This window comes from Rutilus rutilus (assembly GCF_951802725.1).
Source record: "Rutilus rutilus genome assembly, chromosome: 1".
NCBI classification, from domain to species: domain Eukaryota; kingdom Metazoa; phylum Chordata; class Actinopteri; order Cypriniformes; family Leuciscidae; genus Rutilus; species Rutilus rutilus.
This window is the reverse complement of record NC_140209.1, coordinates 33,221,200-33,248,224: the sequence shown is the minus strand read 5'-3', so window position 1 is coordinate 33,248,224 and position 27,025 is coordinate 33,221,200. Positions and strand designations below refer to the sequence as shown.

The 27,025-nt window shown below is 38.4% G+C and overlaps 4 protein-coding genes across 4 annotated transcripts in view; 2 read left to right on the top strand and 2 right to left on the bottom strand.

Annotated features, from left to right (window-relative positions):
• Positions 1 to 20,009, top strand: part of LOC311304609 (vascular cell adhesion protein 1) — a 660,847-nt gene extending 640,838 nt beyond the window's left edge. Inside the window, exon 8 of the mRNA XM_084431734.1 lies at positions 19,735 to 20,009. The gene's annotated coding sequence lies outside the window, so the exon portion shown is untranslated. The remainder of the gene's footprint in view (positions 1 to 19,734) is intronic.
• On the bottom strand, positions 801 to 5,754 carry p2ry11 (purinergic receptor P2Y11). The gene is made up of 2 exons (XM_084408227.1): positions 5,616 to 5,754; positions 801 to 1,977 (listed from the first exon to the last, which is right to left on the bottom strand). The coding sequence occupies exon 2, from the start codon at positions 1,965 to 1,967 to the stop codon at positions 1,053 to 1,055; it is 915 nt and encodes a 304-aa protein (XP_084264353.1). The 5' UTR covers positions 1,968 to 1,977; positions 5,616 to 5,754; the 3' UTR covers positions 801 to 1,052.
• Positions 5,767 to 14,227, bottom strand: ppan (peter pan homolog). The gene is made up of 12 exons (XM_084408168.1): positions 14,057 to 14,227; positions 13,718 to 13,888; positions 13,531 to 13,632; positions 12,463 to 12,513; positions 12,101 to 12,271; positions 11,856 to 11,932; positions 11,569 to 11,676; positions 11,263 to 11,386; positions 7,428 to 7,506; positions 7,203 to 7,332; positions 6,457 to 6,620; positions 5,767 to 6,372 (listed from the first exon to the last, which is right to left on the bottom strand). The coding sequence occupies exons 1-12, from the start codon at positions 14,069 to 14,071 to the stop codon at positions 5,936 to 5,938; spliced, it is 1,629 nt and encodes a 542-aa protein (XP_084264294.1). The 5' UTR covers positions 14,072 to 14,227; the 3' UTR covers positions 5,767 to 5,935.
• Positions 15,036 to 27,022, top strand: angptl6 (angiopoietin-like 6). Its single transcript, XM_084408182.1, has 7 exons — positions 15,036 to 15,424; positions 16,653 to 17,173; positions 18,612 to 18,749; positions 18,827 to 19,031; positions 23,885 to 24,078; positions 26,222 to 26,492; positions 26,572 to 27,022. Exons 2-7 carry the CDS (start codon positions 16,691 to 16,693, stop codon positions 26,754 to 26,756), a joined length of 1,476 nt encoding a protein of 491 aa, XP_084264308.1. The 5' UTR covers positions 15,036 to 15,424; positions 16,653 to 16,690; the 3' UTR covers positions 26,757 to 27,022.
• The last annotated feature ends 3 nt before the right edge of the window (positions 27,023 to 27,025 follow it).

The window sequence follows — 27,025 nt, the reverse complement described above, 5'->3', positions numbered from 1 at the left end:
GTTGAGCATCATATTTCAACCATTAGCATACAAATACTAATCTTAGATAATATTTAAATGCCTATTTTTATGATCAAAGCTTTATAGCTTTGACATAATGCAATGCAATATGGTTGAGCGATGAACAAATACTTGTTCCTCAAAAGCCTGATATATCATCTTTGATACCCTCATTTTAACATGTTTTATTTATTTTTTAAATGGATAATCAAGTAAACCTAATTTGCTTCATTCCAGTAAATGTTCATCTTGGAATATTACTGACAATATAAAAGTTATTCCTATGTCTATGTTTAAAATAATTGTATATGTGTATCACAATCTGAAGGGGGACGTTTTTAGATTTATACTAAAACTATTAGACGACAGAAGTCATGCAGTAGATTATGTGCAACAGGTTTTTCAGCCAAGTTAAATTTGCATATTAAATATGATACAGCAGGCTTTTAAGGTTCACTTGAGTTATACATTAAACAATATTAGTTGTGAAGTCCAATGAAAGTAATATTGTAAATGGCAATGTACTGGAATATTATTGGAGCTCAATATACCCCAAATAAAAAAAAAATTTTTTAAAAGAAGCGCTTTCTAAATAAAAAGAATATTTATGATAGCCTACTTTAAAAAAAATAAAAAAAATAAATAAAAAAAAAAAAAAAAATATATATATATATATATCAAATAACCACAAATCACCAACATTTTGGATCTAAATACATTTGCTTTAGCACAATGTTTGCTTCATCTGATCCCCATCTGTTACCCACAAAAATTCTTCAGTTCTGTCTTTTCTTAAAAATCTTTAATTGGTATTTTTTGCAGCTTTAAACACATATCAAGCATTTTAATTGTCAGTTACAGTCATAAATTTTCTTATTTGCATACACATACAAATTTCTGAATACAAAAATAACACAAGGAAAATGTTTCTCATTTCTCTGTTATTTGTGGTTTTCAGACGTTCAAGAACAGAGTACAAGCTTTAGCAGAAAATCATCATTCAGGATGTCACTGCGTGAGATTTTGCCAAAGATATACTGAACGTACGAAGGTTAGTCATCCGAGCTCCTTCCACAGCAAGCTGTCCGTATGCTGTCAAACACAGCCATGTACAAAAGCGGATGCAAGCACATGTTCAGGGTGGTCAGGCCTTTTGACACTTGATATGAATTATACACCAATGAGTTGCTACATTTCACCGACTTCAGATGCTCGTGGTACGTCTGCAGAACGTGATAGGGCACAAATGACGTGGCGTAAAGGATGCAGACCAGAGCGACCAACAGAGCTACTTTCCTCTTCTCAAGAGTGGTTATGTTTTTATTTTTCAGAATGGTCCAAATCACACCTAAATAAGACCCAAAAGTAACTACCATAGGAATCATGCAGCCTACAACCATAAGAAATACCTTGTACTTAAAGTGGGTACCGCGCATGCTTTCATCATGGCATGAGACACAAAGAGTGTAGTTTTTTATCGGTTCGATTCCAGCAAATTTGAAGACTGGCGATGAAGCGATGATCACGATGGCCCACGTAAGCACGCTTGCGATCTTTGCATGTTTAGAGCGCACGTAGCTCCGGGTGAAGAATGGGTGAACTATGGCGACATATCTGTTGACGCTGATGCACATGATGAAGAATATGCTGACGTAGAGGTTGCAGTTGAAGAGGAAGCGTTCGATTTTGCATACAGCATCTCCAAAGGTCCAGTTCTTATTTTTGGCATAGTAAATGATGAGCAAAGGCAAGGTCAGGACGTAAATAATGTCACAGATGACCAGGTTACAGGAGAACACTACTCCAGTGTGCCAGTTCTGCCTCTCTTTGGTCATCAGGAGCCACAGGGCAAAAATATTCCCCACCAGAGCCACACACATCTCAATGCCATACATGGGGGGGAGGAGGAAGACTTGAAACTCATATAGGCCTGCTATGTCTGAACTGTTGCAAATTGTCTCTGGCATTCTCTGACCCCTAAAAAAAAATACAAATAGAGTTGGTAATGTCACTTAATAACTCATTATTTTTTACAACGGAAATTAATAAATCAAAAACTTACTTAAAGGAACATGCCGACGTTTTGGGACTTTGTCTAATTCACCGTATCCCCCAGAGTTAGATAAGTCCATACATACCCTTCTCATCTCCGTGCGTGCCGTAACTCTGTCTGACGCAGCCACCGACAGTGTTAGGAAAGTTCACTTTCTACATGAACTATTTCAAAGTTCAGTTCACAAATTTTAAAATGAACTAGTTTAGTTCATAGTTCATACTTCAACATTTTTAACTAAGTTCACAGTTCCAAAAATGAACTAGTTCATAGTTCTTTTTTTTCCATATGTTGCTACGAGCTATTTTTTTTTTTTCAAAAATATTTCCACTGCCCATATAGATCCACAGACAGCAATTATTAAAAATGTGCTGCTTGAATGGTCTTTTTTAAATGAGGAATTATTAAAAGGAAAAACAGGACAGTAGTCCATAAGGTGCAAATGTTTTTCAATTTTAATAATTTTCCATTTCAGTACATAGGCTACTAAAAAAAGAATCCTGGAATCCTGAAAAAATATACCAGGCAGGTTCAACAAGTGCGGATTTTCTTTTCCTTTCAAAGTTTGCACAGAAATGTACGATTTTTCCCAATCCTCACCGACCTTGTCATAACACTCGTTTAAATGATCATACAACGCCTCCTTGCTGCTTTGTCGCCTACATGTTGCTTTTTGTTTTGATACGCATGCGGCGGTGCGACAGTGGTGGCTGGTGTTGCCAGATTGGGTGTTTTTTCCGCTACATATTAAGGCCAGTTTACGGTGTGCTTTCGCCTGGAAGGCTCTATAGAAACCCGGCACCCTATTGTTAAACTGAGAGAGCGTGCCGTTCACAGACACCCGAATGAACGAGTTCACAGTAACGTTCATCAGGCAGTAATAAAGTAGCCTACGTTCAGTTCGTTCGCCCAAAATATGAACGAGTTCATGAACTATCGTTCAATGAACGCGTTCAGGCACAACAGTGCCCACCGATAGCCTAGCGTAGCAAAAAGACTGGAGGTAAACGGCTCCAGCTAGCACACTGCTTCCAATAAGTGTAAAAATAACAAGGTCACGAGACACAGCCACCATCTAACTAACCGTATACATACTGGGAACTATATTCTCAGAAGGCACTGTTACTTGGGTGGAGTGATTTACTCTTTCAACTCGTGGCTTCTCAGGTGCTGTGAGCAAATCACTCCGCAGAAGTAGCAGTGCTTCACCTTCTGAGAATATAGTTCCCAGTATTTATACGGTTAGATGGCGGCTGTGTCTCATGTGACCTTGTTATTTGTCCACGCTGTGACTATACAAATCACAACATGTAAATAGGAAAATGTTGGCGTCATTTTGTCACTTATTGGGAGCAGTGTGCTAGCTGGAGCCGTTTACCTCCAGTCTTTGTGCTAAGCTAGGCTAGCGGTGGGTGCGTCAGACAGAGTTACGGCACGCACGGAGATGAAAAGGGTATGTATGGACTTATCTAACTCTGGGGGATACAGTGAAAAAGCTAAAGTCCCAAAAAGTAGGTGTGTTCCTTTAAAGGCACACTATGTAATTTTTCACCACTAGAGGTCGTTTATTCAAAAACAAAGGCGTAGCAAAGCCATTATGCTCCATTTATAATTAGTTGTAGTTCCACTGTTGGACACTGGGTGGAGTGTGGGTTTAATAGATATATAGGTAGCCAGAGAGCAAGTGAAGTCAGGTGTAACTAATGAGGGAGGCAAACCATTTTTGACGTGTCAGGATCGTATGTGGAAATGCTAACTTGTGGATTATAATGTGTTTTGGCATCGGAACTGTGACAAATAAAGGGATAAATGCAGTACTGGACGCATCAGAAGTGATCCTACAACACCTCTAAGGGACAAGAAGGTCATTGTCGCTACACCGGTAATGTGTTAAAGATTTATTAACGTTACGAAGGCCGTTGGAGCAAAACGAGGCCGCTGGAGCGATTGCTAATGAGAGACAAGCATGACACACAAAAACGAGATTTAAACAAAAATATTAACTGTGTTGAGCTATATAACAATGATTAGTTTTCTGTCAATGAATGTATCCAAACAGTTGCTTACCTGTCTAATAAAACACATAATATATTAAAGCGCCTTTGGTGTTTCTATGGTTTCTACAAAATAAATCAAGGGTAACGCGGGTATGATGTCATTGATAGGCGACGCACGGACACGGTCCGTGTCCTGGTTAAAACTGCTTATTTCTCTGGATTTAAACATCCTTAGAAACATTTGGGATCATGTATGTACACAAATCAACAAAATATATAACATTGTTCTAGTGGTTTTTCGATATTTTGATCCAAACATCTCACATAGTGTGCCCTTAAGCCAGACAATGACTTTCTTCTAGAGTTGCTGTACAGCCAAAACAATCTTTGTTGCATTAACCCTTATGCGTCAATTAAAAAAGGTTACACATAAGTCCATACAGGACAAAAATAACCTGTCATAAAAATGTGACGATTGTGAGCACAGACTTAAGTTTGGTCTCATTTGGGAAACAAAAGTGAAACCAAAAAAAGTTATAGGTTTAAGTTTATAAAAATTATTTACCAACACACCCACACAATTATAGATGCACAATTTATCCAATATAAATGTATCCATATAATATGCAGAAGCAAAAAAACAGGAATAAAGCGAGTATTTGCTTTAAAGGCCAAACCTGAAAAAAATGGCACAATCTGGTAAAAAATACACTTTAAGATTTCAAGTTGTATAAATGAACATGAATTGTTTTGCATTGTTAGTTGACACCTAATGCATTAACTACTGTTCGTTAATTAATCGCTACCTTGTTTATGATTCAACTCTTTATCTGATTATAGTTTTTTGCACCATGCATTTTTAAAAATGGTTTGTTGTAGCCAACAAAATACTTTTACATAACATTTTACAATTAGAAATTTAGCTTAGTTTATAAAAGATGTAATGATTTTTAAAAAACGTGACTAACCTAGTCTTGTAATTCAGAGACATGCGTCACATCTGCACTGGGGTTAGCAAAGTGTGATGACAAAGCTCGACCTATGCACTGCAAAACTTCTTTTCAGCACGTGCAAAAATTCACCCAAATGCGGTTTATGATATGAAATGGAGAATGTATCTGCATTGCTTTAAATGTTTTTTGTTTTAATATGCAAGTTAATGAATTTAATAATTTGCAGCGAATTCAAACAATATTTCACCAAATTTGGAAACATAGGGCTAAGAACTCTTAATGGGTTTAAATGACTACAACAATTTCACCAAATACGATTCACGCACAGATACCTTCATGTATTCAAACCAATCAATCCACATCAAGTACAGTTATATATCAATTACCCTTTACTCAACTGAGACGTGTAATAACATGTTAATACAATGTAACAGGCTACTTGTACTGAGCACATGTACACGAGGAACACAACAGAAACAAGCCTGGCTTTTATATTATCCTCTGCAGTTTTTTTTTTTTTTTTAATTGTATGGAATAGTGTATAAACATAAAAAAAATCTAAATTTGATAAACAAATCTAAATTAAAAGTCAAACAAGCTTATAAAACTCACCAAGTATCTCTGCTTTACTAAATACTCCGACAGTCTCCCTTGAAACAGTCAAACTTCCTGTCTCATGCAAAGTGTACACTTTTTTTTCTTTTTTTTTTGAATGTGTGAAATCACTCACACAAGCACAGATATGCACACTAGCGCGCTCCAGTGACGGTTTGAAAATTTATTGGCTATTGCATGCAACTCTGTGAACATTTATACAAGGCACAAGTCTGACATTACGCAGAATTATTGCTGATGTTTGCATGGAAATGATACATCAGACTTGACGCATCAGTGAAGCAACAGTCCCATCTTGTGGTTAATTTTCGTTTCCTTTAGCTTTTTCCTTTTTTGTGCCTGAAGTCCTTTTTTCCTTCAGCGCCTTTCTGGCGTTTCATACCAGCACGTCCTTTAAATGTTTTCTGTCCGCCGTACTTCTTCCCAGTTTCTCCTTTTTTCTGCCCTGCAAATCTGTTTCCCTTTCCCCCTTTTGCACCAAACCTCTTGCCTCCTTCACTCTTCCTAAACCTGTTTCTCCCCTCTGCCCCTTTTCTATCCCCAAACCGCTGCCCACCAGCTTTTCTATCCCCAAACCGCTGCCCACCAGCTTTTCTATCCCCAAACCGCTGCCCACCAGCTTTCTTCCCCCTATCAGGCGACTTAAAACTCTTCCTGTCTTGGGGAGGGCCGTTCCCCGGTGACAGCTTCCTCTTTTTGAAGGGTTTCGGTGACTTTCCAGGGCCGCGCTTCCTTTTTGCACCAGGAAACATGTCTGAGATGGAGTCAAAGAACAAAATTACCACCACTGCAAATGATAAGAGTAAAACTTTGCAAATAATTAGGTGTGAAATGATACCTTCATCTGGTTCCTCCCCTACAGCCTGCCTGTAATAATCTGCTTCGTCCTCAGACTCCTCGGCTGGCGGCTTGTCCTCCTGGTTCCCAGGATCCTCCACTTCATCATCGGACACCTGCCCTTCCTGCTGCCCCTTTCTCTTGATTCCCTCCAAGCTCCTTTTCCTTTAAGAAATTAAATACTTTTAGGACCAAATACTATATCATTAACATAAAGACGCCATATTTACCATAAATATAATACTGTTTACAGGTGTTCATGGTGTTCGCCTTCGCTACTGCAGTTCATTGGAACGAAACCGTAGCCAAGGCGACATCTATGTATATATCTATACCCGCCCGCGCCGTCAGATCATTTGGACGTGTGCTGTTTTCAAGAGATAACAACGATATAAATACTGTTCGTTTTCTCACACAAACCGCTCGTTTCGTGTCTTAGGCCATCAATGTGTACTTACGATGGGGAATTGTTTTAATTTGGACTCTGTGCTTGTGTTTTGAGACAATGACCATCGACCTGCATTATATGACTGACAGACAAGAACGGTTTGACCTAAAAATATCAAAATTGAAACTACTGCGGAAACAAAGACACCTACATCTTGGATGCCCTTGAGGTAAGCTAAAACATATCAAAAATTAATTTCAAAGTGAACTATCCCTTTAATAACACTGCTCTTTTACCACAAGACTGCACCACATCTAGCGTTTCATCACCACCAGAGCAGCAAATGGATGTCTACTCACTTGTTCTGATCGCGTTTTTCTTTTTTTAGAGCAACGTTCTGTTCTTGTTTTCTCTTCCGCTCTGCTTTCTCTTTCAGACGGGCCTCCTTCCTGTTCAGCATCTCCTGAAGCTCTTCCTCCGTTTTTGAGACTGCAGACAGAGCACAATTTGGACTAGCTCAGGATTACGCTCAGTAATGACTACGTTTTGTTTCTAGACGGTCTCTTACACAAAGATATACTTACTTGTGGAATGATAGAGCACATTTCCTTCTCCCATGCCTTCTAATATCTTCACCAGCTGTAGAGTCATTCTGGGGCCAATCTGTAGCAGAACAGACACCCATCATGTTCCAAACCCAAGTGAACGCCAAATCAGGCAGCGTTTTAAAGGAATAGTTCACCCAAAAATGAAAATTATTCCATAAATTACTCACTCCCAAGCCATTCTAGGTGTATATGACTTTCTTCATTCAGCCAAACAATCAAGAGTTAACCTAAATAATATCCTGGCTCTTCCAAGCTTTATAATGGGAGTGAATGGTACCGGAGACTATTGTTTTTGATATACAACATATTAAAGTGTAACCCATAACCCCCATTTAGCCACCCACTGACCAAGTAGACTTATACTGTGCTAAGGAATTGCAAGACATTGCAGTAGAAAAGGTAAAAAAATAAATACCTAATCAATAGTTAAATAGAAAAATATACATTTACACAAAATACATTTTACATCAAAAAGAAGAAACAAAGGGGTACTATACGGTTATCCGGACCACACTGGGGTCTATTTGATGACCTAAACCCCGCCCCTAAACCTACCCCGTCACTGGGGTTACGACCAACCAAGAGCGGTTGTGGTCACATGTGGTCCGGATAACCGTATAGTACCAACAAAGGATTTAACAATGTCAAAAGTTGCAATGGTACCTGAGATTCTGAAGCACAAAAAAGCACATCCATCCTTCATAAAATAAATCCATACAGCTACAGTGGGTTGATAAAGACCTTCAGAAGCAAAGCGATGTGTTTTTGTAAGAAAAATATCCATATTTTTTGCTAATATGCATATTTATCCATATAACTTTATAAACTGGTATAATAACTGGTTTGCGGTAACGGTAATATTTAAAATATTCTAACTGACACCCCCACCCCCAAAGTGAGTTTTTTCAAGGCGAACATTCCCTTTAATGTTTCCATGACGACGTGTCATGCAATGCACCGCAGCCACAATAATACTGTATGACAGATGTGTCGCTTTTATTTCGCTTTTCCTTTTTTATTCAAAATATTCACAAACTTGCTTACCATGTCATCAACTATATCATAACTATATATATCCAGGGAACTACACTAATCTTTTCCACTGGTGGCACTTGCGCTACTAACTTTTTCAGTTACTGGCGCAAAACATGATTTGGTCGCACAAATTATTTATAGTAAGCCGCTCTGGATAATAATGAACAATAATGAAACTGTATTGCATACAGATGTGCTTTTTATTTTACTTGCCATCTTTTAAACCACATGCCTTCTTGTTTTCTTTAACATTGGTTGGGATAGATTTACTGCAAAAAAAAAAAAATACAGTACACAACTGTCTCTACAATTCGCGTGCTTCATACTGTCATTGTGAAGCTTCAATGATTCGTGTTTGAATTGTTTTGACGCAGTTACAAATTTGGACAGTCCTGCAATTGAAGGCCCACAGAATTTACAGTACACACAGTGCATTGCTTCATCTTGGTACCTTAACCACTGGTATTCTTCGAGCCACTGGTGTCGAAATTCATATGTCCGGATACTAGGGGTGTAACGGTTCACAAAATTCATGGTTCGGTTCAATACGATACACTTGTGTCACGGTTCGGTACGTTTTCGATACAGCAAAAAGAAAGAAATGCCAGAGAAGTTTCCTTGATTTAATTTAAAAAAAAAAAAAAAAAAAAAAAAAAAATTATTAAAACTAACATCATAAAGTATATATATATATTTTTTTTACTTTGAGCAATTCTGGAGCTATAATTGACTTTTCTTAGGAGCATATAAAACAAAACAGCTCCTTGACATGAAATGTAATATTGTAGTAGTTATAAACAAAGGTTTATTTTAGTTCAGATTAACATTTGAGGGCAGCAATTGTATTCATAATGTCAAAATAAAACCTACGTAATGTTACTTGAAGGCATTATGCCTACTATTCCTGCCAAACTTACATGGATGCAGTTAGTTACTACAGTAAATCCATGGTGAATGTTGCTGATCGGACACTGGATCATTCATGGCACAATGTTTGATCCGTTAATAACGGAGAAATGTGAATGTTTCTCCCTAGATCTCGCAGCGATGTTATTAATTCTGTGGCGAATTCAAATGCTTTCTTTACTGGATCTCTTATTAGCGCTGTGTAGTAACAGTGTCGCATGATCACGATCGGCTCGCGCTGCTTTGGTCCAAAGTGATAAACGGTCCTTCAACCACACTATAACGAGCAGTTTCGTTCCTCTTGCATTACGTTTGCCATTTGATGTTGGGCAATATTGTGGTCGCGCCGGCGTCTCTTATATTATGAGCGCGCTTGCCACGCGCAACGCGCCTACATTTGAAATAACGGAATTTTTGTCGGCAGGAAAAATGGTCCAACGAACCGTTCGGTTTAAAAATGCGTACCGAAAACCAAACCCAACTTGATGTGTTGAATGCTCAGAGTACGTTAAAACGTATTCTTAAAATACACATTTCGGTTTTAATAAATGCTCATAGTAAATCATAGCATATAATCAGTGATACATTTGCGACCCATTAAAAATTAGGGTCGCAATGACATTTCAAAAGGTCGCATATGCGACCATTTTGGTCGCAGTGTAGTTCCCTGATATCTGATATTCCAATTCTCAAATACGTGTAAGTGAGTGTGTTTGGTCGTTTAAAACCTTTATAAATAATCTTGATCTATAACACATGAGATGGGCGCCGCTATGTTGTCGGATTACAGCACGTGAATTCATCAATTTCTCCCGAAATAAATGCAAGAAATTGGCCGGTGAACTGAGAAGAATAGAGTAAACTTTATAGTTACTTCCATTATGTTTGTCTGATATGAATAACACATGTCGGCAAATTATATTTGAATAGATTGTTATTGCTGCTTCCACAGACATTAGTGTGTTTTACAAACTCCAAATGTATTGTTTTACTCGTGCTTATGTGTATTTAAATATCTGAAACCTAAAATAAACATTATGAGGTTGAAAACACTGCTTAGTTGTGATATATGACAGCGCTGAACGCGTCCGACTCTGGCTCAGCGCCAGCCAACGCGCGAAAGCACAGTTTGAATCTGGCAGTTATGCGACGTCACTGAACATTCTAAATGTGGCGCCGTAACGATACTCTCAGGGGCACAGACATAACAATCCCATATATGAGACCGCACCGCTCAAAAGGTTAATCATGCGGCGCCCGAGTGCATTTGACTGGCATAAAAATCGGCATATGTCAGACTGACCGGCCGGTCGCCGGTCATGGCCGATCACGTGAAAATCGGCCAATTCCGGTCACCAGCCGATCAATCGGTGCATCTCTAGACCTGACACATGACTTATGATGTAGGAGTAACATAAGCTTAGGTGAGAGCTGATGCTTCTCGAAGTTCAAACAAATAGGACTGGGCAACAAACTCAAGCTCCTCTTCTCTTATATAGAAATTTTAGACTTCTAATTCTGCCCGGTGTTTCGTTTTGCTCTACCCCTCTGTGCTTTCACGTTCGTCAACACGTAATGCATCGGGTCCGCTGGAACTAGATTCGTGTAGAGCCAGTGAATAGATTATAAAGATGTAAATATGGATATTTAGGCTTCAGAATCTCAGGTACCATTCACTCCCATTATAAAGCTTGGAAGAGCCAGGATATTATTTAATATAACTCCGATTGTGTTCAGCTGAAAGAAAGTCATATACACCTAGGATGGCTTGAGAGGGAGTAAATGATGGGATAATTTTCCTTTTCAGGTGAACTAACCCCTAAAGGCATCACACGCGACTTGACTAGTGGCTTGCAAGGAGTTTCCTCACCTCAGTTAACCGAACTGCACTCTGCTGAGAAGCCATGTTCCCACGACCCGAGTACACCTGAGGAAGCTCCGTGATGTTGTGATCCCCGTCCTGCTCGGCCTCGCTCTCAGAAAGGTTGACGCCTCTGAAAAGTGCAATGGACAACAAAAGTGTGACTTATAAAACCACTTACTTAAAATACAAATATAAGCATGAAGCTGGTGCATCAGAACGTTTACTTTGAAACATCACTGTTCCGTCAATTTTAATACATTTCATCATATGCATCAAATTATGCCAATCATCTCCAGCTCATGGAAGACTAACTTCATGAGGAGCTCACTGATGTCCTCCAGCTTGCTCATGTTGGGGAACTTCTCCTGCATGAGCTTCTTCACCCCTCGACTCATGCCCACGGGCACCACCTTCAAGCTACTACAGAAGGACATGGAAAGGGTTAGGAGACATCGTAACAAACCTCACAACACAGCACAGCATTTGTTTTAGGGTGCATCAGTGCGTTTACTTTGAAAACAATCACAGGAAAGTCATGTTTCAAATTTTCATCATGTGCAAATTTACTTTGTTACAAAAAACAAATCCAGGCTACTTACTAATGACGAAACTCCACTTCCTGAGACACTGGATCGTAATTTAACAGCACGCATCTTTTTATGCAGTTGAGGTTGAGCTGAGAGATTAGAGGTGAATGATTAAAACAAGCACGAAACCTTTATATTATGTCACCACTAAAAAGACAAAAATATCAGCTGGATGTACACTTCACAGATCTCAGAAGACTATACTTTCATCATGAGTTAAGAAACGTTTTACAGCTGTGAGCGAACGAGTGAGTTACCTTGTGTACGTTGATCGAGGGGAACATGTTTTGGAACATGGTGGCCATCAGCTTGACATGCATGCCCTCTATGCCAAAATTATTCAGCACTAGCAAAGGATGATGGGTAAACTGCTGGTCATGCATCCTGTGCCTCTTTAAAGATGAAACTACATCTTTGATGAGCGTGTACTGGAACAAAGAGACAATTTGCTTTTAGAACAAATTAATTTAGAAGAGCATTCATAATGCGTTCAAAGTGAGACTAGACACGTCAGTACGTTTACTTTGAAGAGACATCACTCAACAGTCAATATATTAAAATATCATCATCTGTGCCCTCGAATATGAGAAATCAAACCAAAGATAGTGCATTTATATACCTTTGCAACACGGAAATATAACGTTGGACCTTTGGGAAGCCGAGCAAGCCTCTGTGAAGAAAGAAAGAGACATTTCAGTTTGTTAACATACTTTATCTCAAAAAGACTGAGAAGATGATCCAGCCATGAACTTTAAAACAGCAAAAAAGACATTTACCTTATGTAGGAAGCCATACTTAATACTACAGAGTCAAAGCCTCCAGTAACTCATTGCTTTTATTATCATTTTAAAAAACATTCCTGCAGCTCAAAAATTAGAGCATGGCATTAGCAACACCATGGTCATCGGTTTGATTCCCAGGAAAAGCAAGAACGGATAAAAAAGTAATAATTCAACGTAATTTGCTTAGGATAAACCATCTGCTGAATGCATAAATGTAAATTCATTAAAGTCACAATATAACAGAAATAGCGACATATCTTTTCTTCTGTTTTGTGACACTTTTGAGTGAAACACATTATAAGAAAAAACTTTAGGGCAGGGTTCTGTGTGTTGGTTGTTGATTGGATGGTGGAATATCTTAAAGGGATAGTTCACCTAAAAATGAAAATTATGTCATCTACTCACCCTCAAGTTGTTAAACTTGTATGAACTTCTCTCTTCTGCTGAACACAAAAGATTATATTTTGAAGAATGTTGTAACCAAACAGTTGATGCACCCCACTGGTTTCCATAGTAATTTTCTTTCTCCATACTATGGACATCAATGGGGACCATCAACTGTTTGGTTACCCATAATCTTAAAAATATCTTCTTTTTTCATACAGGTTTGGAACAACATGAGGGTGAGTCAATGATGACAGAAGTTTCATTTTTGGGTAAACTATCTCTTTAATGTAGTCAAGTGTAAGATGGGGGCGGAGTTTAAGCAGACTAAATGATTGGAGAAGACTGACAAACGTCATCAGAGAGAATTCTGTCATTTCACTGGAATACGGAGATATTTGACATTGACATTTTTGTACAAAAAATATAGACAGAACAGAAGTATTGTTCACAACAAGAGTAACAATATACAGTTAGAAAATAGATAGTGAATTTTGCCCTCATAATGCAACTATACTCACCATGTTTACGCAATGATCTGTTTTGGTAAATATTGAGAAGTGCGTGATTCCTAACGGTCCGGCCACAGCAACGAAATCTTTCAAAATGTTTTTCTTCCGCACCTGCAAAACATGTCACCGGTTTCAGTGTATGATCATGAGACTTTGAATGAGCGCAGAGTTGAGCAGGAGTAATCGCGAGGTTCACCTTTAAAGATCTGGCAGTGAAAGGCTCCATGACTCGCCTCATGTCCAACACCAGCTGACCGACATTCTTACCGATCTGACCCCGTTGAAACACGAAGGTGTGTGGCACAGTGGAGTAAGACTCCTCCGCCAGAACGCTGGCAGCCTCGCGGGCTTTCTTCTGGTTCTTAGTCTATGAGACAAAAACAGAAGTGTAACAAGTAACTCTTCTCTTTATTTTACTGTAAATTTGAATCGTCACAATTACGAAATTTAGAGACACTGCACAGATAAAGACAGGCTGACTAGCCGTGTCTCGTTTACCGTAACCTCAGGAAGCAAGTTAAACACATAACGTTACCTTTGTTTTCCCCATTTTTTATAGAACAGTACAACTTCTCCAAACTTAGAGTGGAAAACTGAACCTGAGCTTAACGCGAAAATCTTTTCTAAAATATCTCACATGTCTTGTTAACTAGAGTCCATCTTGAAATTGAAAATCCTGGAACTCTGCTGTTAACCATGTGGCGTGGTTGCGCATGCGCATAAGCAATGTATTGCACGCTGTGCGCACGATGCATGTTTGATTTACATGCGCCGTCTCTTGGATGGGATGAATTACTACACACACACACACATTGGTAGGTTTAAAAAGATAGTTGACCCAAAAATGAACATTTAGTAAGAAAAAAATACTCTGGAACTCAATGGGTATCATCACTGTCTGGTTCCCAACATTCTTTAAAATATCTTATTTTGTGTTCAACAGAAGAAAGAAACTCAAACAACCCTCAAACTTGAGGGTGAGTAAATGATGACAGCATTTTCATTTTTGGGTGAACTATCCATGCTTGATTATTAAGGAAATATCCACTGCTAAACTCAGATTACTCTTCTTCATTCTCAATTAATCACTCTATTGATCTGATTCAAAATCGAATGTGAGTTACAACAATCTAAAAAGTTGCAGTGTCGTCATCTTTCTCTTTTTCTTGTTTAGTGTTTCTTTTTTATTCCTAATCGTTTTCATCTCTCACTTTTTTTGTAAACATAATAAGGTTTAGAAGTCAGGTTAGAGGGTAGAAAATATCATCAGCTATTAAGACGTTAATAGTTATTTTTATTTCAATTAATGTCAATCATGTAAATAATCATATGAATTTGAGTAATTTCCTGCACATATACTGTAAAAATGCTGCCTTGTTATGGAAACAACGTAAAAAATTAATTTTATAGAACCCTATAAGCTGTATTTCGACACATTGTACAATCATGGTCAGTCTGAGCGATGGACGGGGTCACAGGAGTGAAGGAGAGGGTGGTGCGTGTGGGACAGGACCAGAGAGGAGAGGCGCTGGTCTCATTAGGATGGTTTGTAATTACACTCTTCTTTGTTTAAAGATCCTCTGACAGGAGCTGATTATCCTGCTTTAAAAGTTTACTGTCAGTCTGGGTGTCTCCCTCAGCCTTTGAAGATCTCCACTGAAGACCAGCCAGAGCACCGACCAGACATCCACTGCTTCAGTCCTCCTGTTCAATTATTAACGGCAAAGGCCATGTTTAAACTGTGCTTCTCATTATGATAGGGATTTTTCACTGATATTATAATATTTTAGTTATATAACGCACAGATCAGAAGATTTAGCTTGCATCAGTCGGGAGGACGAGGTAATCAGTTAAACAAAACCAAAAATAAAAGAGAAGATCATCTGGTGATATAACTGAGGAGGTAAGAGAAATATTAGTTTTTTTAAATTTACATAAATGATGTGTGCTTCTGTTGGAATTCCTCTTCAGTATTACTTTGAAATTTGGTATATATATATATATGTGCTGTTAAATCGATTAATTAATCACATCTAACATAAAACTTTGTGTGTGTATATTATTATGTTTATATATATATATATATGTGTGTGTGTGTGTCTGTCTGTGTCACACCACACACACACACACACACACACACACACACACACACACACATATATATATATACAGTATGTATAAATATATGTGTGATACACACATATATAATGTAAACAGACTTTTATGTTAGATGTGATTAATCACGATTAGCACTAATTATATATTTATAAAGTTGCCTGCCTTAAACATCCAAGTTCATTGTACTTAAAAATGTAAGTCATTTCAACTTAAATCACAAAAAAACGACTTAAAAAGTAGTTGAATCTTGTTTAAAGAAAGTTGAAAATTGCTTAACTTATTTTGATGAAAAACATATGTTGTCAACGTATTGATCATCTAATTTTTTTTACAGTGGAACAATGCAGTTTTTTAATGAGTGAAACTTGTTCAAAAAATATATTATGATAATTTACATTTACATTTACATTACATTACATTAACATTTCAACATACTTTTGCTATTAGTTTTGGTATTTTTTTTACTGAGAATTATAATTCCATAGACATCAATGGTCTTTTTAGTTCTTTTGTTTTAGTTGTTTTTAAGTAGTTGTCTCAGTCAGTGTTTAGACTGTTAATTGCTTATGATATTTATGATGTGTGCCAAAGCTGTCATTTTCATCAGTATATTGACTTTAGCAATTGCTATTGACGATCAGATGAAACGATGGCTTGACTCAGGCTCTGTTTCTGTTGACATGCTAATTAACCCAAGAAAAGGCAAAATGTTTTACCCCCCATCGTTAAACAGAAACATCTGGCATGCATCAAAAACTGCAGGCCTCTTCAGTTCCGTTCATGACTGACCTACTCGTGGATGCGACTTTGTCTATCTGGTTTAAACTCAGTCAAACATTAAACACATGATCTGACATACAGTAACTGTTTATTACAATTTCTCAAGTCAGATTCGGTCTAAACGTTGAGTTACTAAAGAAAAGATGCTAGAAAGTTAAACTGTATTAAGAGAGTTCATTTGAGATTTATGCTATTGTGTAAATTGCTAAGACTTTGTATTATTTGTTTGTTAGGATTTTATTGGACAGTTCATTGGAACAGTAGCACACTCATGGAGATTCCAGTGACTCGTGCCTTTGTTCTCCTGCTGTTTTTGGCTGGGGCGTGCTTTGTAAATGCCCTCAAGGAAGCCTCTAATGCAAACACCTCCAAGGAGGATGCCAGTCACAAAAGGCCGTCTCGAGCATCAGAGAATAAGCCGAGCCGCTGTTCCTACACCTTCATCGTGCCTCAGCAGAAGTTAACAGGGGCACTTTGCCTGAGCACTGAGACTGCCCGTGTCAACCGCTCTGAGATGGCATCCCTGCGCGCGCTGCTGGACCGGCAGCAGGAACAGCTGGATACAATGCGTGGGCAACTGGAGAAGGAAGGCGCACTGGCCAATGAGATGAGAGTCCTGCGCCGGGAGAGCGTCAGCATGAATGGCCGCATCACCCAACTCTACGCCCAACTGCTGAACGAGATCATCCAGAAGAAGGATCATGCTTCGGAGCAACGGCGGCTCGAGAGTTTGGTGCTTAACGCAACATCTCAGGTAGCTTTTCATACTGTGAAGAAACAATTACTGTTTGATTATTGTCTCAGTTGCTTCACCTAGACAGCAGTGAGATTAAATGGAGAGCAAGCGGAGTCTCCAGCATCTCATATTTTCCCTGAGAGTGTCTCCTTTAAAGTTTCAGCAGAGATCATCTCAACGACATCAAACTGTGCGCAGATTTGCTACAATACAATATATGTGCAATGAAAAGTCATAGATTTTAATTTAAACCAAAGAAAATGTCCTTGTGAAAAAAAGAATGCTTTTAAAAAGAGTAATTGCATGTTAATTGCAGTTAAATTAAAATGTAATTTGATTTAAATGTACCCCATATAACTTTTTTTGTTCAAAATTAGCATATCAATACATCATCAATAGCCTACTTCTTCTAAAACATGTTTTTGTCTTACCCTAATTTACTATGGAAAGCTATATGTTACCTGTCAGGATGGTTTTCGCGGGAAATTGCGTACATACGTCACTCGCCCGTGCGTGACTGCGTGTGTATCATCATATTTGAGGCATGGTGTGATGCTGCGTTCTAGACAGCTCGGAATTTGGATTTTTCCAACTCGTTCTTGGGAATAATGGCTGGAACGGCACTCAAATCAGACATTATACCTGTGAACTCGTCGGTACATTGATCAACCCCTCCTACCTCAGCGAGTCGCGTCATTTGACGTCTTCCATAATATCGGCATGTCCGGCTTCCAATGAGCATATAACGTAAAAACAAACTTTAACATTAGACATTACGTTTATGAAACAATACCTACGTTTTTGCTTTTCGTCGGCAGTTTTTAAAAGCAATTTATATGTTGTTTTTATTTAGGTTTTTCCATAATTGACTCAAAAACACAATATGCTCTCTTTGTGTGTAGCGACATCATGTGGTCAAAATGTGAATGTGTAAAGCATTATCTAATGTGAAGGGTCATTAATTTCATTGTGGTTGTTGTAGCACAGTGCTGGAATTACATTTCAAAGAAGTTTATTTCGCAAAATGCATGCATTTACATATTATAACTTTAAATTAATATTGAAGGGATAGTTCCCTCAAAAAGGAAAATTCTCTCATCATTTTCTCACCCTCAAGTTGTTCCAAACCTGTGTAAGTTTCTTTGTTCTGCGAACACGAAGGAAGATATTTTGAAGAATGTTGGTAACCAAAGAGTTGATGGGCCCCATTGACTTCCATAGTATAGAGGGAAAAAAGTGAGGACAGAATTTGAATTTTTTGGGTGAACTATCACTTTAAGATTTGAAGTACACTTCAAGTGCACATTCAATACAATTTAATTCATTTCTTTTTTTCAAGGGATGTATTGAAAAGGTTATTTTTATGGAACGTTATTTTATATTTGGACCACTTATGAAGTTTTATACTTAATATTTTGATCACTCTTTGCAACCGTTTGATGGCAAATCCTGACAGGTGCTTCAGGTGTCCAGCAGTTACAGAGACCTGGAAAAGAAGTATGACACACTCACTTCTCTAGTGAGCAACCAGAGCCAGCTAATCGCACATCTGGAGAAACAGTGCCAGCTCAAGAATCCTGCTAAAACACTGCAGGTAAGAGCCATCTGAGCTCTCAGTTTTCTCTTCCGCAACGCCCCCACAAGTAAAATTTCTTATGAATCTCTTTACAGGAAGCCACACCACTACCGGTTCAACAGACAAGTAGTTTGAGAGAGAACAAAGAGACTAAAGAAGTTACCAGCAATGTCCAAAGAGACCAAAGTGTCCATTTGCACCAGGAACAGAGTCCTCAAGAACCACTGGAGATGTTTGATGACTCTCCCAGTCCACCAACTGACACACCTTTCATCAGTTACCCTGTGACTAAATCTCCAGGTAGCATAAAAATCCCGAAAGGCTTCACTCGTAAAAATAAAGGTTCCAAAAGGTGGTTTTACAGAAATACCATAGAAGAACAGTTTTTGGTTCCCCAAGGAACCTTAGGGTGAAGAACATTTTAATAATCTAAAGAACCTTTTTTCCAGTGTAAAGAACCTGGAAAGATTCCATAAATGTTCAAAGTTCAAATTAGCGTGAGAGTGAAATGCCAAAATTAGCACCGATGGGAGTGGAAAGTTCTATGCGTGATCTTCTGATGTATCAGAAGCAAGTAAAAGAACGCGCTAAGTAAAAGAACACAGACATAGCCAGATCATTTCCATAATGACCAATGACTTGCTTTTTTTGGAGCGGTAAATAATGGCGAAAATAGCAGTAAAATTACGAGCGCAAACATTAGTAAAACACATTGTGTGATTCTTTTAAATACTCTCCTCCAATCAATTTTGCGTCTGAAAGGGAAACTAGAAATACATATTCAAGGTTAGCCAAATTTATATTTGGAGCAAATATATATAGCAAAAATAACAGTGTCCGCGCCTTTTCAGCACAAATGTTTCACTACGTGTCTCAGTAGTTTTTTAACGGCAAAAGAGGGTTTGTGCTGGAACAAGCTGTTAGTACATCTAGCCCTTTCTGTGTTGCTATGCTGTTTATAGGGCGTTAAGAGTGGTTGCTAGGACTTACTGACTTAAAGGAGCTGTATGTAAGAAATGTATTTCAATTAATCATAAAATGGCCCTGATATGTCACTAGACATTAAGAAATCATGTTCATTTCAAATACTTATATCACTGACAACAGTAGTCCGGCCAGGATATTGTCATTTAAAAAGTGAAGTTGCAGCCCTCAACTGATGTTGATGTTGTCATCTTGTGTTTTGGCCTGATGCCCCACCCTCCACCTATCTACCAATCACGAAGTCAGTAGTGTTTCGGCATCGGGGTTGCCAGCTCTGCTCTAGTTACCACAGCTACGTAGCAGCCTACGTTCCTGCTGGATCCTGCAGCCTATCTGGCAACCTCGAGTCAGGGGGGAGGGGGAGGGGATACACCGCTCTACAGTCATTTGAAAGTGATTGCAGTACCAGTTTTGGCCACAATCTTACATACGGCTCCTTTAAGTCGAAAGAGCCCACCCAATGTGGTCCCTCCTTCGATTGATTTTTTTGCACGTTTTATCATCCACCACCAAGTGAAAATCTTAGGAAATGCTTAGAAAAGCAATAGCACTTCTCGCCACAACAAGCCACCACGTTTGAGGTATCATTCATGTCTGCAGCACAAACGGTGCTGGATCAGTTACACAAAAGTTGAATATTCAGGGTTAGGTGTTTGTTCTAAGTTATAACATAAAGTATAAGCAATTAGTGACAACTGCCTCAGCAGCTAAAAAAAATGTGTACCTTGAAATGCAATGTAAGTCGCTTTGGATAAAAGCGTCTGCCAAATGCATAAATGTAAATGTAATATGTTAATGCAAAAGCAGAAGAGTGAGAATCTCAGATATGGGTTATATGGGAAACTATCTGTGCTTCATGTAGGAGTTCAATAGCCTTGAGTGTTAGTGACCTGTAGTCAGGAAGCTTTATCTCGGAGAATTCCAAACAGTGTCTTATCAGAGGTGGTGACCCTCATTAGTCTTCACTTGACGTACAGACTGTGAGAGCTGCGCTCAGGCTGAAAACTGTGTATTAGCACAAGTACACACACACACATGCACATAACGCATGCATGTTAATCACCACCTTTATAAAAGCTTTGTGACACAACCCTTGAATTACAATGCAATGCTTTTGCCTTCGCCAACTCGGGTGTGAGATTACAGGACACATGTCGTTTCCATTTAACAGACCCAAATTACAGCCGGCGATTACAGCTGACCCATAAATTACAGGCGACTCATATACTACTAGAATAGCTTTTCGTACTTTAATGTAAAAAAAAAAAAAATGGCCCACATATTTAACATTAGCCGCGTTTCCACCGCAGGAACTTTCCCCGGGAACTAAGGACTTTGTGTTTACTCAGTGTGTTTCCACCGCAGGAACCAGGGTCTAGAGATGAAGTTCCGGATAAATATTTCCCCCTCCGAAAGTCCCTGCTTGCAAGGTAGTACTTTTTCAAAGTTCAGGAACTTTTTGGGGTGTGACTTGGGTGCTGGACATTCTGATTGGTTGAGTTAATGCCGCATTTTGATTGGTTGCAGCATTTTTTTTAAATCTGTTGCCGTGCGTGCAGTAACAGTTGTTTGCTATAGAATCCACAATGGAGTTTAAAAAATACGACAGATGGACTGACAACAAGGTTCAGGCTTTATTAAGCTTAAATTCAGAGGATGAAATCCAGCGGGAACTGTAAAGAAGCACGCAATCCTACGTCACCGGACTAATTTGCCTAATTTTCGCGGCCCTTTAGACTACGGTGGAAACGCAGACAGCAACAGGTCTGGGGTAAAAAAAAGTTCCTGGGACAAATTGTTCCGGGTAATTTCGTTGGAAACGCGGCTATTGTTGCAGCACCTCTCTTCCCAGTCTGTCAGTAACGCTCTGTTTAGTTCCTGTCTCTATGAAGCCCCTCCTTCCGAAAAGCGCAGTGTTCTTTGATTGGTCGGCTGGACCTTATCATAACCACGATGTTTAACACGCTACTTCAAAGCCCCTAAAAGGGACAAGGTGGTGAAAAAAAAAAACATGGGAGGAAAAATTATACGTCAATGCTTTTGAGCGAACGCAAAGTCTCTTGGGGAACACAAAAGCATTGAAATACCGCCCCCCTCCATTACCATGTCCTTTTAGGGGCTCCATACACTACTAACTTAACCAGGCCTCGCCACATTTTTTTGTTTTGTTTGCATATACCTGGGACGAAAATGATTCAAAGGAGGAATATAGTGATGTGTACGTTCTTGGAAGAAAACTCAAGACTACAATGGAGGTGTTTCAGGGAGTTCAGAAACAATGCTTATTGATATAGAGGGGAAAAAAACTCCCTTTGCAGTGACTGTAACTTTGAATACCCTTTTCATGCTAAAACAGCAACATTACACACAAAAGGAAGTTGAAAATGTAAAAAAAAAAATGCTTTAAAGCTATGGCAGTTTGCAAAAACGTTCTAAAAAAAGCTACTTTGTAACTTATGAAAAGTTGTTAAAGGGTGGAGTAGGTGTTAGTCAGCAATGAACAAAAACTAGAGCACGTGTGGACATACACTGATAGAAGACTGAATTGTTGGAGACTGTAAAAGGCAATGGTGAATGAATTTATAAAACTCTAAAATCATTTTATAAGATAATTAAAAATTGTAATGATCAAAATCCCATATATATATTTTAAATATATTTTATAAATAAATCTCACGATGCAAACTACTTCCTTTAGATTTTAGTCTGTATCTAGAAGATGGCAGTGATGTGCTGTATAGGTGAAATTCTTTGGCTTGTGGGAGTGGGAATTCCTCTACGGTGAGCTGATAAATGAAGTCTGAGAGACGCCTGTATACTGTATACAGATCATGACCTTGCTGCTTTCTGAACCAACAGAGTAGCCCTTCCTTACCATTCGTCCAGCACCTCCATCTTATGTGCTCAAAACAAATGCTGAATCTAACTTTACAAACATAGAAACCACCCATATCCTAACTTCTCTAAAAGTTATCTAGTACTCTAAAAGTTAAAACAAAAAGAGCAGGGTCACAAGGTGCTTGTGATTGAGAGCCAACTTGGCGTTCATGTTAAGACTTTACAATAAAACGCGCTAACATGAACTAACAATGAGCAATATATATTTTTAAAGCATTTATTAATCTTTCTTAACATTTAGTATAAATCTAATTCTTCATTGTTAGTTTGCAGGGCATTAACAAATGTTAACAAATTCAACTTTGGATTTAAAAAAAATGAGTTAATGTTGAAATGACCATTGACTAAGATTAATAAATGCAGTAGAACTGTTTATTGTTAGTTCGTGTTAAGTAGTAACTAATGTTGACGACTGAAACCTTATTGTAAAGTGTTACAATTTTAATCATGCTGATTGTTTGACCAAAAGATCAATTACTGCGATTTTATGAATTGAGACAAACCAACTAATAACACAAATCGTCACAAATTCATCAAATCCATTGCTAATACATGGTGATATCTGTGGTTGTTTTCCCACCAAATGATGCCACTTCATGGAAGGATAATGCTATACAAAAGACCAAGAAGATAGAAAACAATATTCCCATGAAAACATGTTTTGTTTTAAACATTTTGATTCACAAATAAAATCAATGAAGAAACACCAGGAATATTTCTTAGAAATGAACAGCAAATGAACAGGATCCTATAAATCATTCTAATTCGCCGATTCGCCGATTTCTTATCGTAATCAATGTTGAAAACTGTTGTGCTGCTTCATATTTTTGTGGAAATCATGATACATACCATTCAAAAGTTTGAGGTTAGTAAGATTTAGAGATAGAATTGATTGATTAAATCATCCAAAATTGTTAACAGTAAGGACTATTATTAATAATTGATTACCAATTACAATAATAACACAGCAGCAAATCATCGTATTAGTATTATTTCTGAAGGATCATGTGAGACTGCAGTAATGATGCTCAGGAATAAATTACATTTTAATATATAAGAAAACAGTTATTTTAAATTGTAATATTATTTCACAACATTTGTTTTTTACTGTATTTTCGATCTAATAAATGCTGTCTTGGTGAGCATAAAATATTTTTTTTCCGAAAACATTAAAACATCTTAATTATTCCAAACTTTTGACCAGTAGTATAGATGATTGTGATGTGAAAATGTACTAAATATGAATGAGCAGCACACTGTCTCCTTTAAAGGGCCGTGGCATGACTGTCATCATGTGCTGGAGTCAGGAGAGAAGAGCAGCGGTATCTACCTGCTGCGACCACGCAACACTAACCGTCTGCTGCAGGCCTGGTGTGACCAGAGCAGAGCTCAAGGTGGCTGGACCGTCATCCAGAGGAGACAGGATGGCTCAGTCAACTTCTTCAGAACCTGGGATCAGTACAAGGTGCATGAAACAAAACACTTGCTATTATAGAAGTTGTCTTGCTTCACTGCCATTCACAAATCCTCTCTTGTGTCCTCATGGGATAGTAAATCAGATGCACACTTCAGAATCTCGCTGGAAGTAGTAGGTCATCCGGGTACTTTTTGCCTACTGTTTTATGAATACTGTCAATTTGGACATTACTATTTTCACATACTGTTTTTTTTTTGTGTCTGATATGCAGGGTTAAGAATGCTGCAGCCACAGTATCAGTGTTGTGTTTCTGAATGAATCAGTGTGTTTGAACAAATCGTTTGAGTGACTAATACAATGACTCGCGTATTAAGACAATCAATTGTTTAGTTCCTGAATTAATCAGTGTGTTTAAATGAATGAATTAATGGCTCACTCATAAAGACAGCTATTTGTCGCCATCTACTTGATGCTAGTTGTCGAAAGTCAAAGCCAGTCTGCAGATTTTTGGGTCAGTCGGAGTTGACAGATATCATTTTTTTATCTACATAGTACATACTGTGATTCCATCCATTTGGAGGAGATCAGTCATTTGAAAAGTGCAAAGCTCAATATGGCAAAATAAGTCCCGCCTTCTAAATAAGAGTCAATCGCTGATTGGTAGAGTCATCGTGTCACTGCAGCTACCATTAGAAGCTCCGGTTCCTATAGAAACAGTCAGACGCGCGCTTCCTTTTCGTATGCGCATTAGCTTGATCCTGCCTGAAAAATGATGTTTTCTGTCATGATTCGAGCATTTAGAAACAACATTTATGAGACAGTTGTTGTCAGATTTCATTGGTGATTTCAAAAATAAAATTTAATCATAAGCTTGATGAACAGCTTTGGTGAATTTGACGTTTCCCCATTCAAAGAGATAGGAGCTGCACTTGCATGACCGAGAGGCATTTCAAAGATGGCCGCCGAGTGAAATGACTTGTCTTAAAGCAACACTAACACATTGTTTCAGTGGTTCATCAAGTCGTAACAGGGTGAAAGGCACTTCTGGATTCGCTTTGCAGCCCTATATCTGCTATAACCACACTATGCAAGTTTGCCAAACCGGGTCGCGTTTCTGTAGTTCGAATGAGACATAAGAAAACTACAAATTTGACTTGCTTTACGTCAAGCGTTACAATTATTATTTAGTTTTTCTTCGTTTCTGATGTCGCAATACATCATACTTTCATGAAATCATGCAACATACTCTACCTTGTCTGTGGACATCGTTCATTCCAAAGCCGGTGCTAGATAAACAGCGAGCATGCGTGCGACAGTAGGCTGCAGCAGGCTATATTATTTACGACAGCGGTAATGGACAATTCCGCTTCCAACCTGTAGGGCGACCGAAGAGGAAAAGTTCCTTAGTGTTGCTTTAAAGTCATTCTCAGTCATCAAGTGTATTATGTCAATTTTTTCCCATTTTTGTAACTATTTACAAAGTCGGCAAGTGTATGATGTAAAAAAATTTCTCTGTAACGGCAAGTGTATGATGTATTGAAATCTGTTCACATTTTAAGTTACAAGTTGTGTAGTGTATTTCATCTTTGATCTAAAAAATATTAGCCATGGGTAACAATGGTCTATACTGTTTTAGGGTACATTTACACGACAACGATGTACCAAAAACAGAAAAGATTTCCATTCACGTCAAAACAAAAAAAACACTGTATTATTCATGCCAGGCCAGTAGTTGGCGATGTCACTTTGTAAAGAAACACTAAGCAGCTATAGACTGAACATGTAATATGCATGCACATGACATCATCATTTTCACAAATTCACATTTTGTGTAGTTTACACAAAATAGTTTTAAAAAACCATGCACTTTGAAACCCATTTTCAAAAGTTTGAGTTTTCAGGCCCCCAAAATGCTGTTTTCGTGTAAATAAATGGCCAAAACGTATATATTTTTTTCCATTTTTAGTTGAAAACTAAACGGCTCTACAATTTCAATGTTGAATTTCAAATTCAATGGCCCTACACAACTGATGGTCTCAACCCTTACGTTCCACACTTTGGTGCCATGATGCCACATAAGCGGCAAAACAGGGTCCATGGAGGGCGCTTATGAGCAAAAAATCTGCATTTTTAATGCACACAATGTACTTTTTAATGCAAAATTAAATACATGACTATTTCTTATACACAGCAAGGCTTTGGGAATCTGGATGGAGAATACTGGCTGGGGTTGGAGCACCTGTACTGGCTCACCTCTCAGGCCAAGTACAAGCTGCGAGTTGCTATGGAAGACTGGCAAGGACGACAGGTGTTTGCGGAGTACGACAGCTTTCAGGTGGAAGCGGAGAGCGACTGGTATCGTCTACGATTAGGCAGTTACCAAGGCAGTGCAGGAGACTCCCTCTCATGGCACAACAATAAAGCGTTCACTACTCTGGACCGTGATAAGGATGCCTACTCAGGTGATCATTATTATTATTATTTTTTTTTTTTTTCTGTCCTTAAAACTATTTTAAAAGCCACATTCTCTGTCCTCCATAGGTAACTGCGCTCATTACCAGAAGGGCGGTTGGTGGTACCACATGTGTGCCCACTCAAACCTGAACGGTGTGTGGTACAGAGGCGGCCATTACAGAAGTCGATACCAGGATGGCGTTTACTGGGCAGAGTTCCATGGAGGCTCGTACGCCCTAAAGAAAGTGGCCATGATGATCAAACCTGCCTAAGCTGAACTGAAACAACTCAGCAGACAGAAAGAGTGCTACTGTACCTTTTCACAATCACAAAGATGTGACAATGAGCACTAAATGAGCTTCAGGATATTTCATTGCTGATGTAGTCTTGTTAGAACAAAGACATGATTTGAATTTTGTCTGATGCAGTTTTGTATTCTGGTATATTTGCATTAGTGAAAACTGAATTGTGTTTAAACTGTCAAATATAAAATGTCTAATTTTTGTATAATTGCATATAAAATGTACATATTTTAGTCAAA